Below are 19,275 nucleotides of genomic sequence, written 5' to 3'. Positions count from 1 at the left end.
ATTTCTGCATAAATTGGTCATAAAATTTGATCTGATCTTTGTCTAAGTCACAACAATACACCAACAAAGTGTGGTTAAACTAAATTATTGTATTTTTCTTGACTATATTAAATACATCATTTAAACATTCATAGGTTGGAAAAAGTAGTTGAACCCTTAGGCCTGACTCCAAAAGCTAATTGGAGTCAGGAGTCAGCTAACCTGGAGTCCAATCAATGACACGAGATTGGAGATGTTGGTTAGAGCTGTCTTGCCCTATAAAAAACGCTCCAAATTTTTTGTTTGCTATTCACAAGAAGCATTGTCTGATGTGAACCATGCCTCGAACAAACAAGATCTCAGAAGACATAATATTAAGAATTGTTGACTTGCATAAAGCTGGAAAGGGTTACACAATTATCTCTAAAAGCCTTGATGTTCATCAGTCCACGGTAAGACAAATTGTCTAGAAATTTAGAAATTTTAGCACTGTTGCTACTCTCCCTAGGAGTGGCCATCCTTCAAAGATGACTGCAAGAGCACAGTGCAGAATGCTCAGTGAGATTAAGAAGAATCCTAGAGTGTCAGCTAAAGACTTACAGAAATCTCTGGAACATGCTAACAGCCCTGTTGACGAGTCTACAATACGTAAAACACTAAACAAGAATGGTGTTCATGGGAGGACATCACAGAAGAAGCCACTGTGGACCAAAAACCATTGCTGCACGTCTGAAGTTTGCAGAAGTGTACCTGGATGTTCCACATGATGAAACTACAGTTGAGTTGTAGGGAAGGAACACACAACACTATGTGTCAGGAGAAAAAAGGCACAGCACACCAACATCAAAACCTCATCCCAACTGTAAAGTATGGTGGATGGGAGCATCATGGTTTGGGGCTGCTTTGCTGCCTCAGGGCCTGGACAGCTTGCTATCATTGACGGCAAAATGAATTCCCAAGTTTATCAAGACATTTTGCAGGAGAATGTTAGGCTATCTGACCGCCAATTGAAGCTCAACAGAAGTTGGGTGATGCAACAGTACAACAACCCAAAACACAGAAGTAGATCAACAACAGAATGGATTCAACAGAAGAAAATACGCCTTCTGGAGTGGCCCAGTCAGAGTCCTGACTTCAACCCGATTGAGATGATGTGGCATGACCTCAAGAGAGCAGTTCACACCAGACATCCCAAGAATATTGCTGAACTGAAAGTTTTGTAAAGAGGAATGGTCCTAAATTTCTCCTGACTGTTGTGCAGGTCTGATCCGCAACTACAGAAAACATTTGGTTGCTGCCAAAGGAGGGTCCAAGGGTTCACATACTTTTCCACCCTGCACTTTGAATGTTTACACAGTGTGTTCAATAAAGACCTGAAAACGTATAATTGTTTGTGTGTTATTAGTTTAAGCAGACTGTGTTTGTCTATTGTTTTGACCTAGATGAAGATCAGATCCAATTTTATGACCAATTTATGCAAAAAAATCCAGGTATTTCCAAAGGGTTCACATACTTTTTCTTGCCACTGTAGCTTGGTTCAACAATAGAATACCACACCAACTGTACAGCTGTAAATACCCATCGGTATACCAAACAGCTAGAGGTCCTGAAATAAACTCTGAAATTACATACACACACAGTACATACACACACACTCACGGAGGCAGACTCACAAACTCACACACACCGTTTAATCAGATTAGCAGGGCCAGATTGGGTAGTGTCAGCTCAGTTCTAAACCCCCGAGACTGCGTTAGGAGTGTGAGTGCACAAGTTTGTGTGTGTGTGAAGGGAAATCCCAGTTGAAAGCTCAGTTGAGTCGTTGACAGGTCCTTGCTACGAGAGCAAACTTATCAGAGGCGAAGTCATAAATGTGCGTGTGTTCGCCTTTGAGTGTGTGTGTGTGTATGCTGATATGTCAGCATCACGCTGCTTTCGTGGACACACACACACTGAGAGCCTGGTAAGCCTCCCTCAGCATAAGTGCTGATATGAAAGCCCTCTCTATGGCTCTATGGGAATGAAAGCTCCTGCTGAACCACTTTGCTACCACCATTTTGTCACATTCATTCACTAGCTATACATAAGGAGCTTGGGGATTCATACATATATTTAGCTGCCTTGGCGGTTTTATGAATCTGTAAGGAAAGAATGCAGGATACATATCCTCGGTGTGTACTAGTTGCAAACACACACACCTTCTCCGTCCTTTAATTTAGCCAGTGTTATTCAAAGTCGGGGTACCACTAGTGGTATCCAAACTTGTGGTATCCTTAGTGAGGTCGCGGGGGAATTGCTGTGCGTTCGACAAAATTATTTTACGAGACATACAATTTCTTTTTTTGAAGATCATTTGAAAAATACTATTTTCTTGAGTAAATGTACTTACTGTTTTATTTTCATGTTGATAAGAGAGATGAAAATGTAAATGTGCTGATTTTAAGGTTGTCATTAGATTTGGGGTGTTTTGGGGTCACCAGAAATTCTGGCGAAAAAAATGGCGTCCCCACAGAAACAATTTGAATACCACCGCTTTAAGCTCTGTGGTTGTGTTTTGCTTCTGGTCTGCAGGGGGTACTCTCTCACGTCAGGTCTCATTGCCAAGCCAACGGCAGCAGCACTTCCTGTCCAGAGCTCCTCCCACCAGTATTGGCTCTACCCCCCAGACTGATGACTCCTACACCTTGTACTACGGCCACGCAGGTAAACACAAGCATGCACACACCTTCACACACACGCCAGTGTTAATTCCATCAACAATAACTATGTCAAAAAATGCTTTTCAACGACCAATTTTTCCTGACTAAAACTATGACAATCATGAGAAGAGATGCCCTGGAAAAATCACTAACTATTACAAATTACTTTTCATTTTAGTCACGGAAAATGTGACGAGACAATAATTCCACGTGAGACTAAGGTGCATTTGACATGAAGCTCCTTTTCATCTGTTTGGCCCAATCATTGAATGCAATCCTCTCATTGGCAGAATTGACATCTGATTTGATTGAGCTGATCTGCGCGGCTCTTCCACACAGCTCCCAGGCGTTCTCTTCAGTCACCCCTAAATCTTTTGAACTGATGCAAAGCCAGGACACTTGACTTGTAACTAACCTCAACTAGAAACAATCATGTTTACTCTCTATCTTACTATCATGTAGGCTATTTTTGCTTTGATCACTTCAGAAGCTCTACTTTTTGTTATTCATTCAGATGCGGTTTCTCGCCGTCCACAAACGTGAGTTGCGGTTGCTTTTTTCCTATGGGAAAAACATATATTTGTTATTTGTTGGAAATCAGGAGTACAGTAATACTTCTGGCATTTCTTGAAAGATCAAATGATCCTCTTTTCAAGGAAACCAATATTATTTACTCCCATGACAGTTATGATTGGGGAAAAATCAGAGCTGTAAATTGTTTAACCTGTAGCCAAGGCTTTGTAGTATGTGGTTAATTATAGCTGGCATTGGTTACAATCTGTCACAATACCAATGTTGCCAGCTAAGGTATACAAGGAGATAGTTGGCCTAGTTGGACAAGGCTATCTGAATGTGCACATGATGGAAGTTAGACGTGGTCTAAATATTAATTATTTAATAGAAAAAAAATCACTGACCATGAATTTACTAAAATGGCTGTGACTAAGGGAGTGGAAGCTATTATGTGCATGTTGGAAGTTAAGTTAGAGGTTTATGTGAAATCTACAATGCCTAAAATAGGACAGAAATTACAGACTAAAACTAGACTAAAATTGTCCAGAGTTTTAGTCAACTGATAATAACTAAAACTAAGAAGGGTGAAATGGGACTAAGACTAAAATGTATTTTAATCATAAAGACTCAAACTAAATCTAAAATAGGTGACAGTTATTTACAGATGTTCTCGACCTCTACTACTTCTCTCCATCCACTAAGTCAATTTTGTGGAAACAAAGTAGCCTATTGTTTCCATTGGGGCCCTGACAACCCCCCAATACCCCCACCCCCTACTCCATACCCGCCTTAGTCCCGCTGAGAGTCACCCTGGAGTCCTCTGACCCCGCTCTCCCCCATGACCCCCACTCCCCAGCACACCTCCACCAGCCCTGGCTTACAGTATGTGTTTTTGTTAGGTACCTGTACACCTGGCAGTCTCCTTTCAGCCCCAGCTAGTCCTGCTAGCCCCAGTGAGGACATATGGGTCCTCAGGAACTCTCACACTGGTAAGAGTGTGTGTACCCAGCTACCCAATTACCCAGACTACCTCGTGCCCCTCTGTTTACCCACTCTGCTAGATGTACCACCCTCTCCCCATCATAAAGTCCAAATTAATGCCTCCATCCCCACCTAAAGACCCATGCTGCCGACCTGTTCCCCTCCAAGTGTCCTGTCCAAGTGTCCAGTCCATTCCCAGCTGATTCCCTGATCTTGACCCAATCGTGTACTGTACACTTCTCCACTGATCCTCTCTTTCTGTCTTCCTTTCTCTCCCTCCCTGGCGAGGGGTGACAGTGCCCATGGAAGCAAACTTTGCCACAATGTTATACTCCCTCCCTCTCTCCTCATTCTCCCTCTAGCAGGAGACAGGAACAGTGTTGGCAGTGCAGGCAGCAGTGCAGGTAGTGTGGGCAGCAGTCGTAGTGCTGGCAGCGGGCAGAGCTCCGAGAACAGTTTTGGACAGAACGGGTCACACACTCGCCAAACCGCAGCCACATTGGGTTCCTACATGGCCAAGGTGAGCACAGTGACCTGGCAATTATTTTTGAAATGTTATAGATATCACTAGCTGAAATAAAGGTTACACTTGGTTGCAGGAAAAAAATATAGAAAGTATATTCACCTTATTAACAGTCATATATATATATATATATATATATATATATAAACCACAAATAGCTGAACAAGGTCTTCCTCTTTCTGTTTGTAGCTGGCTCCCTCTGCTGGTGAATCAGAACAGCAGTTTCGCTCAGTAGGACCAGTCCACAGCAAACAACCTGATGGATCTACAGGTTAGTTACACTACTGTGCACCAGGGTAAGGGTCAATTCCATTTCAATTCCGGAAGTACACTGCAATTCCAATTCTCTTGAATACTTTTCAATTAGCAACATTTGGAAATAGAATTAGATTTTCTTTCTGAATTGAAATGGAATTGACCACAACGCTACTTTACACTACTTACCCTTCTGCTCTACCCTCCTCTAATCTCTTCCCTTTCCCTTCAACTCTTTATCTATTTATACTCAGCATTTTCCCATGCCAACCCCACAGACATTTTGTCTGTAATTTTCAGTCAATACAGTATATTCTGTATGCCTTTTTGTCTGTTAACTAGCTGTATTCAGTCTACGAGGTCAGACGATCCACCTTCTAGCCCAGGCCAGGCCAATAGTAGCTAGCTACAGCCACAGGGCAGTGGGGAAATGAGAAAGAAATACAGTGCTTACCCCTCTACATCAACAATTCATAAACCAGCTTTCTACACAGCCGATAAACACAGAAACTTACCTCTCCACAAACCAATATAGACAACGGATCTCCTCACTATAAACCAATAAAATACATGAGGAGATTTCAGCTCCAGCTCACCTCACTGCAAAACATAAAAGACAGAGGTTGGGTCCCAAATGGCATTGCCCATAGGTCTCTGGTCAAAAGTAGTGCACTATATAGGAAATAGGTTACCATTTGGGATACAGACAGAAGCTCAGCTCTCTACAGAAGCAATAAAAAGAGACACAGTGAGTCTTTGGTCTCTCATCTGTGGGTTTGGGGTAGGACAAGAGGAAAGAGAGATACAGGTATTCTGTCAGCTTACAGTGTTCTGCTGAGTAAGGCCTGAACAAACCGCTATCAGCTGCTCCTGACCTGGAAGGGAGGAGGAAGGGATGGAGAGAGACAACAACAGAAATACTTCACCAGACAGAGAGAGGGAGTGGTTAAGAGAGAAAGGGGAGGAGACAGACAGAGAAAGTCAGTGAGAGAGAATAACAAAACATAGTCTGTGTGTGTGACAGAGAGTCAGAGTAGAGGGAGACATTGGAGATGGGTTGAAAGAGAAGAAAGAGAATTACAGAAGCCAGATGAGAGAGAGAGAGAGAGAGAGAGAGAGATGTTTATGACTCAGTTTCACAGAGGCAGAGAGATGAGGTGCAAAAAGACAGGAGCTCCACCACTTTCCTTGTTCCAGAGGGGTAAGACTTAGTTCTCCTGGCCAGTCCTTGTTATTATCTACAATCTCTTCAGCTATTAATTACTCTTATTTTAGTGTGATTATAATTTTACTGGAGACGTTTACCAGTGTTTGTTGTTTGATCTAAACAACTTGGAGAAACAGGGGGGGGAAAGTCCTCAAATGTAGTGAGGCAGAGAGCCAGGGTGAAAAGGTTTCATCTCTATTTTCAGGCTAAATGTAGCAAGTTAGAAGATAAGGTTATTTTGGCAGGTTGACGTTTATTGGGATGAGTCTTGTCCTGGAGGCAGAACTGAGCGATATCCGCTAGATGGGCCAGCTTTTAAAGTAAAAATTGGCTATATTGTAAAGATGAATGAAAACAAAATATTGCTTTTTGCCATAATTTAAGGTTAGGGTTAAGCATTACGGTTAGCAGTGTGGTTAGGGTTAGTTTTCAAATGAGATGTTGTGGCCGTGCCAGCTCGTGACAACTCTGCAGAGCTGCCTCCAAAATATTAAATGACGAAAAACGCTAACCTTCATTATTGTAGCTAAATACATGGGGTCCATACTTGCAAACATTATTCAAAGTTTGAGATGCACGTGATACAACGCTATATGTTAGCTGTCTGGCTCATTTAGTTCTATGCTGTAACAAATTCCTCATCAGCCTATCAAAGATCTTAGACTTTATATCCACCAACCAATGGCATTTCTTAAAATAGGTCAATTTGGTCACCAGAGGGATATTTTAAACCTCCACATTCAAGGTTTACTTGGTCTAGAAAGTTTAGTCCCAATATTGCCAGATGCATTAGGCACAATTCGAAAGGCATGTTCTCACATATATGACAAAAGTCGCACCCTTTTGCTTAACACACATCCATGTGCTTTTACTGGAAAAACATAAAGGTCTACACAACATTTAAGTTACTCAAATATCTGTCATGTACCACTAATACCATCGCTACTGGATGGCGTATTCCGCTAAGGTGATTGACTGTATCTTCGGGGTGCAGTAACATGCTAAGTAGACCGTGAACGCGCCACCGAAGGCATATTGATTTTGTCCATCCACACTAGACGTGGGTTCGAGACCCTTCGCGTCAAGCTTGATTATTAAGGAAAAAACTGTTCACTGCTGGTCCTTGATGCTCAATTCAAATAACGCATATGTGATTAATTTAATAATGCATATAAAACGTTTTACATGTAAGTGTAGCCTACATAAGAAATTAAGTGGTGTTTTTAGTCTAACAGTAACGTTACACTATGCTATTATATTCGGTATGTTCGGCCTTGGCAGAATACAAATGAATCATTAAGTTATTGCGGGACATTTATTCAGCTTTGATCTAAACTTTATTAAAGACCAGCATTCTCAGAAGTGACAGAGTATCGCTCTGGTGCTCTCCGGCAGTTCTAACGTTTCACCTCTGTAGGTATCGGTCTACAAGAGGGACTCCAAGAAGCTCCTCATTAAATATATTTATATACAAGGTTTTGGCTGCACTTCCCTTCTCAACAAACTATGAAAATAAATGTAATTCTACATTTCAAAGGATAAAGCTATATCTCACCGGGGATTCAAATTTACGGCAAAAAATAGCATGCTACACTGCGAGTTATTGGTCCAGTAGAAATGTGTGTGTTGGTGTCATTTGACAAGTCTTCTATCGTGTCCATCCACGTAAACATGTGTAATTGGCTGATGCAGAATTTGTTACCGGACATAATCACTGCCCCTTGGCCAGGTTAGCATAGTGCTAAATGTGACAGGTTATGTAATGGGAACAACTATGTAGCGTTTTATCACGTGCAACTACGTGGAGAATTTTAATTGTTAGATGCTTATTTTAAACATTTCTAATGTTCTTAAGTATGGACCCATAGAGTTGTGTTTACTAAAGTGTGTTTTGTTTGTTTACTTCTTCACCTGAGCATTTTTTTTCTGCTGTTCTGCGGTGAATATGTTTTTACTCCGGGTTTTTGTAGTGAGACAGTGCTGGATAATTAGGATACACATTTCTGATCAGCAGTATTGTTGTGCCATTGAGCCCCACAATGCATTGCTCTTTACAGTACTGTAATATATAATTCCAGTAGCTAACTGTAACATTGATGTAAGTTTACAGCAACATTTTTAGTGTGGGTATGGTCATGTCTGTGTGTAAGACTGACACAGACAGGGTCCTATTCAGTCAGTCCTGCACTGTAGTCCTTTCATTCAAGTGTCATGTTCTGTTTTCAGAACCGGTAGATGTGATACATGAGGGGGGTGCTGTTCAGGCAGCGTTCTTATAAACCGATAAAGGTGTGCTACACTACTTTGTCAGCCTTGTGAGTAGAAGCATGTGTGTGTTTTGGATGTAGGGGTTGATGAGGTGCGTACAGACACAAACACATGGGCCAAATACCTCTCACTCAGGTGCTTTCTTCACCTCTGGAGGGGGGATGGGGCCCAGACATGTTTGGAATGAAGGAGAGAGGGAAGGGAGGGAGGGAGGAGAGAGGTTGGGATCAAAACCATTGCCCCAGGGGAAAGAGAGAGAGACAGAGAGGAATGGTGAAGATGCATTCTTCAGTGAGCTGCAGTAATCTGTTGACTGATCCTACAGATCTACAAGATAATACACCCTTACCTTGGTCCTTCATTCAGCTTGCTGTTACAGTAGTAGGCTGTTAGTGATACACCGCTGAGTGTACAAAACATTAAGAACACCTGCTTTTTCCTGGACATAGACTAACCAGGTGAATCCAGGTGAAAGCTAGGATCCCTTATTGATGTCACTTGTTAAATCCACTTCAATCAGTGCAGATGAAAGAGAGGAGGCAGTTTAAAGAAGGATTTTTAAGCCTTGAGACAATTGAGACATGGATTGTGTATGTGTGCCATTCAGATGACATGAGGCTGTTTTGATGGCAATATTGGGAAGGCGTTCCTAATGTTTGGTGTACTCAATGTATATGCCATTTTAGCAGACACTTTTATCCAAAGGGACAAAGTAATGCGTGCATACATTTTTTACCTATGGGTGGTCCCAAGTATCAAACCCACTATCCAGGGGTTGCCATGCTCTACCAACTGATCTGTGACTTCTGTGCATTGATTTTGGTGATTTTGGAATCTTTCCCTATCTCTCTCTCTCTCTTTCCCAGGTGGTCCGCGTCATCAGGTCAGCGGTGGTACTCGGTCAGGGGAGCAGGGTGGCTTCATGCGTCCAGATCAGTTCCTGGAGGGCAGGGTGAGTTGAGTGTGTGTGTGTGTGTGTGTGTGTGTGTATGTGTGTCACATGAGGCTGCTGAGGGGAGTGGTATGGAATGGTATCAAACACATGGAAACCATTTGATTTGATGAGTGCAATTACCAATACATTTATTCTGTTCCAGCCAATACTAAGAGCCCGTCCTCCCCAATTAAGGTGCCACCAACCTCATGTGGTTTGGTTGTGGATGTGTGATAACCTTCTGTTCTCTGTCTATAGGACTCTGAGGCCATCTACCAATGGCTGTGTGAGTTCCAGCTGGAGAGCTACACTGCTAACTTCCTTACAACAGGATACGATGTGCCTACTATCAGTAGGATGACCCCAGAGGTCAGACGCTGGATTGTATTACCCCATTCACACATTTACCTCTTTTTAGGTCAACATAATTAACGGGCATGGATGAATGTGTTCTGTAGTCATTTTTATCATTGACAGCCTAGTCGTGGGGCTTTCTAACCTGGTGTGTCTCTCTCCAGGACCTGACAGCTATCGGTGTGACCAAGCCAGGCCACCGTAAGAAGATCTCCATGGAGATAGGCAACCTAAACATCCCAGAATGGCTACCTGACTACATCCCTGTAAGAGACTTTCACATGACCTTTGCACTCTGTACACAGTTATGGCTGATAACAACAAGCCTTTGATAGACTGCACATCTCTCTCTCTCTATGTCATTAATAATAATTTGTTCTTTGTGTTTCATGTACACCTTTACAATCAGCAGTAACTGTGTTTTGTCGTACAACCATTGGACAAGAAGTACACCCTCTGTCCCTCTGTCTTTCTCTCTCTGTCTCACTCTCTCTCTCTCACTCTATTGAATAAATTCTGTTTCTTTGTTTCCTCGCCATCTCTCTCTCATTCTCTATGTCAGTCTGAGCTGTCAGAGTGGTTGAGTGCGATTGGTCTCCCTCAGTACCAGAAAAGACTGTGTGAGAACGGTTATGACACCATCAGCATCGTCAAGGATATCACATGGGAAGACTTATCAGAGATAGGAATCACTAAACTGGGTAAGGGATTTTCACACGCACGGGGACACACACTGCAGATGCACTGACACTAAGCAAGGTCATCTGTCTGTCAGAAGGGTGTGTGAGAGCTCTTGGACACATTCCCCCTCACCAATATAACAGCCTTGGTGTCGACAACCAATGGTCAACCCTTTTAACCACTTTTTATCATTATTTTCCATAGTTCTTTTTCTTCAATTTGTGTTGAATTTATTTTTGTCTCTCCCAGGTCATCAGAAGAAGCTGATGTTAGCCGTGAAGCGTTTATGCGACCTGCATCGTTCCCGTCACCATGCCAATGGCTCCGGCACGCTACGGTGTAGTAAACCCCTCGCGGCTCTGGAGCTGGTGGCTATCGAGCCCCCCGAGCCCCCTGCCGACTGCTGCCCCCCATCCCCCCACACTCCCAGGACACCCCTACTTTCCTTTCAGGACAGCGAGCTGAGCACAGAGCTACAAAACGCCATGATGGGCAGGGCAGGAGGAGGAGGGGTGGGGATAGGGGGGTTTGGGATGTGTGTGAGAGGTGTGGTGAGGGGTGTGGTGTCGCCGATGTCGCTCAGCCAGGAGAGCATTGGAACGCGCTCCCGCGGATCTGGGAATTCTGGGAATTTTTCGGGATGTTCCCAAGAGCTTCACCAACAGACTCTGGCATCGGCTGGAGTGTACAGTCGCTCGGACGAGAGCCTGGGGGGAGTGGGAGGCAGATGGGCGAGACAGGGGGGAGGAGGGAGTCCAGAGAGAGACAGGCAGAGACCCACAGAGTTGTGGTCAGACCAGCTGCGCCAGCCCCCCACTAAACTACCCATCACCCCCATCACCCCTCCTCTCACCCCCAGCAAGATGCCCCGCTTCGCCTACCCAGCCGTGCCCGTGCCCAGTAAACCCAAACCCTGCCAGTCCCCTGCCCACCCCCACCGCCCCTCCTTCTCTCCCCAGGCCTCCCCCACACAGAGGACCTTCAGTTACCTCCACACCCAGGGAGGAGGTACCGATCTGGGCCAGCGTGGTCTACCCAAGCCCCATGCTGGAGCTGTCCCCCTCCCAGGACTAGGCCTCAACACAGAGGCCCTTAAGGGCCCTAAGAAACGCACCCAGAGTCTGACCCACTATTCCCTGTCAGATGGAGAACCGGAAGATGACGAGTTATCGGCGCAAGAATCCGTTCCCCCGGTGACCATGCCCTCGTACGCCACACTAGGACGCAAACCAGGCCGCGGCCAATCCTCCGCCGTCCAACGCCACATCAGCCGGAGCCACACATTCGCTGTGCGCTCTCGCCGCAAAGGCCCGCCCCCACCACCACCTAAGAGGTTGAGCTCGGTGAGTGGCAGCCAGGCCAACGAATCAGGAGGAGGAGCAGTAGTGTCAGTGGAGGTGCCAGGGGTGGAGACTGAGAGTGCAGGCAGTGTGAGGAGCATTGCAGCCAGGCTACAGGGGTCCGGGCCCAGGGGCAGTCCCTCTAAGGGGGTAGAATTACCCTCCCCACGCACCTCCACCCTCCCCTCCCACAAACCTGTACCCGCTCTGGGGCTGGAAGGTCTGAGGAGGATGGGGAGCGAGCGGAGAGATAGAGATGGAGGGATCGAGAGAATCCCAGAAGAGGAGGGAGAGAGAGGGAGGAAGAGTGGTTCAGTATTGGAAAGCTCTACGTCACTTCAGAGGAGCTCCAGTGAGAACCTCCCTTTCGCGGAGGAGGGCAACCTCACCATCAAACAGCGGCCCAGGTTGGGAGCAGGTTCCCGGGCAGAGCCTGAAATCCAACCCCAGGCTTCTCTAGACGACCCAAAGATGCAGCCCCCAAAGTCCCTGGAGATCCCAAAGTTCAACCTCAAAGAGTCGGACACGGTCAAACGGCGGCGTCAGCCTAAAGACCGGGACACACACACACTGGACGAGATCTTCACCCCCAGCGAAGATGACGCACACACACAGCCGCACACACACAGCCGGTCCAACGGCTTCCACACACACACAAACAGAGACATAAAGAGTGAGGAGGAAGCAGGTGTGAGGTCAGAGCGCAGTTTACAGAGAGTAGGATCGACAGGGAAATGCCAGAAACCACCTCTGTCCTCCAAACCAACCAGCACTCCCCTCAAACCAGCTGGTCAACAGATACACACAACTACATCTAAACCAGGCAGTCAACAGATACACACAACTACATCTAAACCAGGCAGTCAACAGAAGACAGCACCAATGTCCAAATTAGGTAGCACACACAACCATATAACCACTCCTATACCAGCCAATCAACAAATACACACAACTTCTTCAAGACCAGCCAGTCAACAGACACGGGCAACTATCCATATACCAGCTAGCCCACAAAATACACGCACAACCAACTCCATACCGATCAATCCACAGAAACTAGTAACAGCAGCAAAACCAGCCAGTCCACAGAAAACAATAACATCCAAGCCAGTAAATCACCAGACGCCTGCTACTGTCTCTAGACTTCCCCAGCGCAGCACATCCATAACGTCAGCCCCTACAGCCCGTTCCCCTGGTGTGACTCTCAATGTGGTCCAGAGTGTGGTTTTCACTTCCCCAGCCCAGGCAGCCCCCATTTCATCCTACCGCACCTTAGGGCCTCCAGGCCAGGCAGGGCGAGCAGTAAAGGCCCAGGCTGGTAAGGCCTGCTCGGAGGTACTGGTTCAGAGGAGGCTGGATGAGACCAGCACGTCACTTGAGGAAGCGCTGAAAGATGTAGAGAGGAAACTGGCTCAGGACGACACTGACGGGTAAGACACACACACATGTGGCAGACACATACACACACACACTCACTGTATTAACACTCTCCTCTCTCTATTCCAGTGGCAGCGGCACAGTGAAAGCAGCAGGGAATATTCTGGATGACATCGGCAACATGTTTGGTGACCTCGCTGACCAGCTGGATGCCATGTTGGATTAAATCCTCTTCATTTCACTCAAGGCAAACTGAATAGGATCAGCTGGGTTTAATGGATTGGGTTGGGTTGCCTAGATACCTAGGCTTTGACCCAAATGGCACCCTATTCACTATATAGTGCACTACTTTGGACCAGAGCCCTACATGTCCTGGTCAAAGTATTTCACTATATAGGGAATTAGCGAGCCATGCAGAACGGTGCCCTAAACTTGCTTAGACTGATCTGCATGTTTCCAACATCCACTCTCATAGGGTGGATGACAGAAAGTATGAGGGAGGTGAAGAGAGAGGGGAAAGGAAGGGTGAGGGAATGTGAGAGAAGGGAGATGGGAGCTGTAGGGAGAGGGGAGCTGTAGGGTTGAGGAGAGCAGATATCTTACACAAACACTTTGTCATCAGAATTTTTTACGCAAGCACTTACTGAGGGATACACCTTACTGAGGCATACACCTTACTGAGGGATACACCTTACTGAGGCATACACCTTACTGAGGGATACACCTTACTGAGGGATACACCTGTGGGTTGTGTTGTTGGAATAGCATCAGTGAGAGGCACACACACCAGGACTTATCTAAACTGAAGCACATAACCCTGGATGAATGGTTTTGCTAGGCAGACAGCACAATAACACAGAAAAGTGTACTGTGATTTATGACATCGAGCACAGGTTTATGACAGAGCATGCGTGGCTTTGCGCTGGACCAACCAGATTTTACCAATGGGAATAAGGGTCCATTTTCAACATGTATGTATTGTATGTTGTATTATATTCTCGTCTTAAACTTTACCCAATGTTACGTTAAAAAAGTGTGTCAATATTTTTAACATGAGATAAATCTTTAACGTTCCTGAAAACTGAGAATTTAGTTTACTTTGGATTTGCTTTAACAAAGGGAGCACCTATTTACTTCAATGTTAAGTGTAACTATGGCATTTCAAAAGTACTTTAATTTGTTTTATCTTATGTTATTTAACATGTAATATACTACAGTTTGGTTCATTATTGTTGGAGTTGGGTAAGTATCTATAAGATGACATATTATCTGAATTAAATTCCATGCATATGTATTTGTTTATGGTTTACCAAAGTGGAAATCCAGTGTTAGCTCTCCAAAGGCTTCTAAACAACATGTGGGGAGTGTAAAGCGCAGCTGTGTAGTGAAGGTGTTACAGTATGTTATAATGTTATAAGTTTTGGTCGCAAACACAGTTTAGCAGGTGCAGCAAAATACTTATGTTTCTAGCACCTAACAATGCAGACAAATGTTAGACAATTAAAATGTAAGAAGGGGAAAAAGAAGATCAAGAATGGCGGGATGAATCTGATTAACAACCCAAATAGCAGTAATCAACTGTACAGGTGTTTATACTACTGACATGTACAGTGGCAAGAAAAAGTATGTGAACCCTTTGGAAATGTCTGGATTTCTGCAGAAATTGGTCATAAAATTTGATCTGAACTTCATCAAGGTCACAACAATAGACAAACAGTCTGCTTAAACTAATAACACAAACAAACAAAAAATCATGTATTTTATTGAACACACCCTGTAAACATTCACAGTGCAGGGTGGAAGAAGTATGTGAACCCTTGGATTTAATAACTGGTTGACCCTCCTTTGGCAGCAATAACCTCAACCAAATGTTTTCTGTAGTTGCGGATCAGACCTGCATAACAGTCTGGAGGAATTTAGGACCATTCCTCTTTACAAAACTGTTTCAGTTCAGCAATATTCTTGGGATGTCTGGTGTGAACCGCTTTCTTGAAGTCATGCCACAGCATCTCAAATCAGGTTGAGGTCAGGAGACTGACTGGGCCACTCCAGAAGGCGTATTTTCTTCTGTGTTTTGGGTTGTTGACCTGTTGCATCATCCAACTTCTGTTGAGCTTCAGTTAGTGGACAAATAGCCTAACATTCTCCTGCAAAATGTCTTTATTTATTTATTTATTTATTTTTATTTTACCTTTATTTACCCGGTAGGCAAGTTGAGAACAAGTTCTCATTTACAATTGCGACCTGGCCAAGATAAAGCAAAGCAGTTCGACAGATACAACAACACAGAGTTACACATGGAGTAAAACAAACATACAGTCAAGGCAAAAAAGGCCTTGGTGGCAAGGTAAATACAATATAACAAGTAAAACACTGGAATGGTAGTTTTGCAATGGGAGAATGTGCAAAGTAGAAATAAAAATAAATGGGGTGCAAAGGAGCAAAATAAATAAATAAATAAAATACAGTTGGGAAAGAGGTAGTTGATAGGGCTAAATTCTAGGTGGGCTATGTACAGGTGCAGTAATCTGTGAGCTGCTCTGACAGTTGGTGCTTAAAGCCAGTGAGGGAGATAAGTGTTTCCTCTGTGTTAAGTGTCTTGATAAACTTGGGAATTCATTTTTCCGCCGATGATAGCAAGCTGTCCAGGCCCTGAGGCAGCAAAGCAGCCCCAAACCATGATGCTCTCATCACCATACTTTAGGGTTGGGATGAGTTTCTGATGTTGGTGTGCTGGGCCTTTTTTCTCCCGACACATAGTGTTGTGTGTTCCTTCCAAACAACTCAACTGTAGTTTCATCTGTACACAGAATATTTTTCCAGTAACGTGTCCTCCCATGAACACCATTCTTGTTTAGTGTTTTACGTATTGTGGACTCGTCAACAGAGCTGTTAGCATGTTCCAGATTTCTATAAGTCTTTAGCTGACACTCTAGGATTCTTCTTAACCTCACTGAGCATTCTGCATTGTGCTTTGGCAATCATCTTTGAAGGATGGCCCCTCCTAGGGAGAGTAGCAACAGTGCTGAACTTTCTCCATTTATAGACACTTTGTCTTACCGTGGACTGATGAACATCAAGGCTTTTAGAGATAATTGTGTAACCCTTTCCAGCTTTATGCAAGTCAACAATTCTTAATCTTAGGTCTTCTGAGATCTCGTTTGTTCAAGGCATGGTTCACATCACGCAATGCTTCTTGTGAATAGCACACTCAAAATTTGTGAGTGTTTTTTATAGGGCAAGGCAGCTCCAATCTCGTCTCATTGATTGGACTCCAGGTTAGCTGACTCCTGACTCCAATTAGCTTTTGGAGAAGTCATTAGCCTAAGGGTTCACATACTTTTTCCAACCTACACAGTGAATGTTTAAATTATGTATTCAATATAGACAAGAAAAATACAATAATTTGTGTTATTAGCACACTATATTTTCTAATGTTGTGACTTAGAGGATCAGATCAAATTTGATGACCAATTTATTCAGAAATCCCAGTAATTTCAAAGGGTTCACATACTTTTTCTTGCCACTGTATAGGCTGTGAGGTGGGTAGTATACACACCACATGAGGTTGGTGGCACCAGATTGGGGAGGACCGGATCGTGGTAATAGTTGAAGCAGAATCAGTGGAATGGTATCGAATACAGCAAAAGCTCCATTCCAGCCATTATTAGGAGCCGTCCTCCCCTCAACAGCCTCCACTGATACTCACCTTAACATTATAACAGGCCTGGATGGCTCTTGCAGGGGTGGGCAACTCCAGTCTTTAGGGGCCTGATTGGTGCCACAGTTTTGCCCCAGCTAAAACACCTTACTCCAATAATCACCTAATCATGATCTTCAATTTAGAATCCAATTGGATTAATCAGCTGTGTTTGCAAGGGATGGAGAAAAAGTGTGACACCAATCAGGCCCTCGAGGACTGGAGTTGCCCACCCCTGCACAGAAGTCTACTGCATAGCCTCAGAGTACTGTACATTGAACTGGACTGTAGTAATGTAACCTACAGTAAACCCTGACCTAGTTAAAACAGCAATCAGCAGTTGAAACAATAACAAAGCGCCCCTGTTTTGGTAAAAAATATGAGGGATGGATGGGGCTTGATAAATCTAACCACTCAAATGTATAGACAGAGCTATGGATGGCAAGCACTGACCATCCATGATATCAACATTATACACTGAGTATACAAAACATTAAGAACACCTCTTTCCATGACATAGACTAATCAGGTGAAAGCTATGATCTCTTTATCAATGTCACTTGTTAAATCCACTTCAAGTAGTGTACATGAATGGGAGGAGCCACGTTAAAGAAGGAAAATTGAGACATGGATTGTGTAAGTGTGCCGTTGATTGAAGTGTCTTTCAACGGGGTATGGTAGTAGGTGCCAGGTGCACCGGTGTCAGTGTGTCAACAACTGCAACGCTGCTGGGTTTTTCATGCTCAACAGTTTCAAGAATGGTCCACCACCCAAGAGACATCCAGCCAGCATTGGTGTCGACATGGGCCAGCATCTCTGTGGAACGCTTGACACCTTGTAGAGACCATGCCCCAACAAATTGAGGCTATTCTGAGGACAGGGGAGGGGGTTCCTGTTTGGTGTACTCAGTGTTGTTTTAACCATGTTTTAAGGCTATATAGTGTTTGTTTACATTTACTTTGTTTACAAACATTTGAGTAAAACAAGCTTATATTTTGGATTCTGAAGATAGTGGTTCAAAGCTCATGAGGCATTTATAAGTTATATTCCAGAATCAATGGGTACATACTGTATCATGAAAAAAATCTAACTTTGTTTCTCCAATGCTGTTCCAGCAATTGTTACCAGAAACTGTGGGGTGGGTCTTGGCAAATGTAACTGTCATTTGAATTCTGTGGTAACCAGTGCCACCCCAAAACCAAAGACAAGGGGGCTGATTTGGGCCCATTTCAGTGATGGTTTCGAATGTATTTAACTTTCATGAATGTTTCTGAAAAAGTGTTCTTGTTACAATGACCACATCGACTGACTTTATTTTGTAGATTTTTTTTTTTTACTTATATATATTTACTTATATATGCACCTTCTCTGTCATATGTCATGTCAACAACATTGTATTATTTATATTAGCATTCATATAACAAAAGTCCATGATTATACAATTCCATAATAGTTTTGTAGTCATATAGCTGTGATATTGTATGTGTATACAGTTGAAGTCGGAAGTTTACATACACCTTGGCCAAATACATTTAAACTCAGTTTTTCACAATTTCTGACATTTAATCCTAGTAAAAATTCCCTGTTTTAGGTCAGTTAGGATCACCACTATTTGAAGAATGTGAAATGTCAGAATAATAGTAGAGAGAATGATTTATTTCAGCTTTTATTTCTTTCATCATATTCCCAGTGGGTCAGAAGTTTACATGCACTCAATTAGTATTTGGTAGCATTGCCTTTAAATTGTTTAACTTGGGTCAAACATGTCGGGTAGCCTTCCACAAGCTTCCCACAATAAGTTGGGTGAATTTTGGCCCATTCCTCCTGACAGAGCTGGTGTAACTGAGTCAGGTTTGTAGGCCTCCTTGCTCGCACTCGCTTTTTCAGTTCTGCCCACAAATGTTCTATGTGATTGAGGTCAGGGCTTTGTGATGGCCACTCCAATACCTTGACTTTGTTGTCCTTAAACCATTTTGCCACAACTTTGGAAGTATGCTTGGGGTCATTGTCCATTTTGAAGACCCATTTGCGACCAAGCTTTAACTTGCTGACTGATGTCTTGAGATGTTGCTTCAATATATCCACATCAAATTCCTTCCACATGATACCATCTATTTTGTGAAGTGCACCAGTCCCTCCTGCAGCAAAGCACCCACACAACATGATGCTGCCACCCCCGTGCTTCACGGTTGGGATGGTGGTCTTCGGCTTGCGAGCCTCCCCCTATTTCCTCCAAACATAAAATGGTCATTATGGCCAAACAGTTCTATTTTTGTTTCATCAGACCAGAGGACATTTCTCCAAAAAGTACCATCTTTGTCCCCATGTGCAGTTGCAAACCGTAGTCTGGCTTTTTTTATGGTGGTTTTGGAGCAGTGGCTTCTTCCTTGCTGAGTGGCCTTTCAGGTTATGTCGATATAGGAATCGTTGTACTGTGGATACAGATACTTTTGTACCTGTTTCC

General features: G+C 43.9%; 1 protein-coding gene across 4 annotated transcripts in view; it reads left to right on the top strand.

Moving 5' to 3' along the window:
* Window positions 1-14,403, top strand: part of LOC110502760 (caskin-2) — a 74,702-nt gene extending 60,299 nt beyond the window's left edge. For 2 of the 4 annotated variants that reach the window (XM_021581027.2, XM_036960457.1), the window contains 10 exons: window positions 2,551-2,682; window positions 4,091-4,180; window positions 4,535-4,692; window positions 4,885-4,966; window positions 9,292-9,377; window positions 9,618-9,728; window positions 9,878-9,979; window positions 10,276-10,414; window positions 10,644-13,164; window positions 13,241-14,403. In XM_021581027.2, coding sequence (XP_021436702.2) covers window positions 2,551-2,682; window positions 4,091-4,180; window positions 4,535-4,692; window positions 4,885-4,966; window positions 9,292-9,377; window positions 9,618-9,728; window positions 9,878-9,979; window positions 10,276-10,414; window positions 10,644-13,164; window positions 13,241-13,337 — 3,518 coding nt within the window. In that variant the 3' untranslated portion in view covers window positions 13,338-14,403. The remainder of the gene's footprint in view (window positions 1-2,550; window positions 2,683-4,090; window positions 4,181-4,534; window positions 4,693-4,884; window positions 4,967-9,291; window positions 9,378-9,617; window positions 9,729-9,877; window positions 9,980-10,275; window positions 10,415-10,643; window positions 13,165-13,240) is intronic. The other 2 variants (XM_021581029.2, XM_021581028.2) reach the window with 2 other exon arrangements.
* Window positions 14,404-19,275: the final 4,872 nt, after the last annotated feature.

Source organism: Oncorhynchus mykiss, chromosome 23 (assembly GCF_013265735.2).
Source record: "Oncorhynchus mykiss isolate Arlee chromosome 23, USDA_OmykA_1.1, whole genome shotgun sequence".
In the NCBI taxonomy this organism is placed as follows: Eukaryota; Metazoa; Chordata; class Actinopteri; order Salmoniformes; family Salmonidae; genus Oncorhynchus; species Oncorhynchus mykiss.
This window is presented reverse-complemented; position numbering and strand designations above follow the sequence as displayed.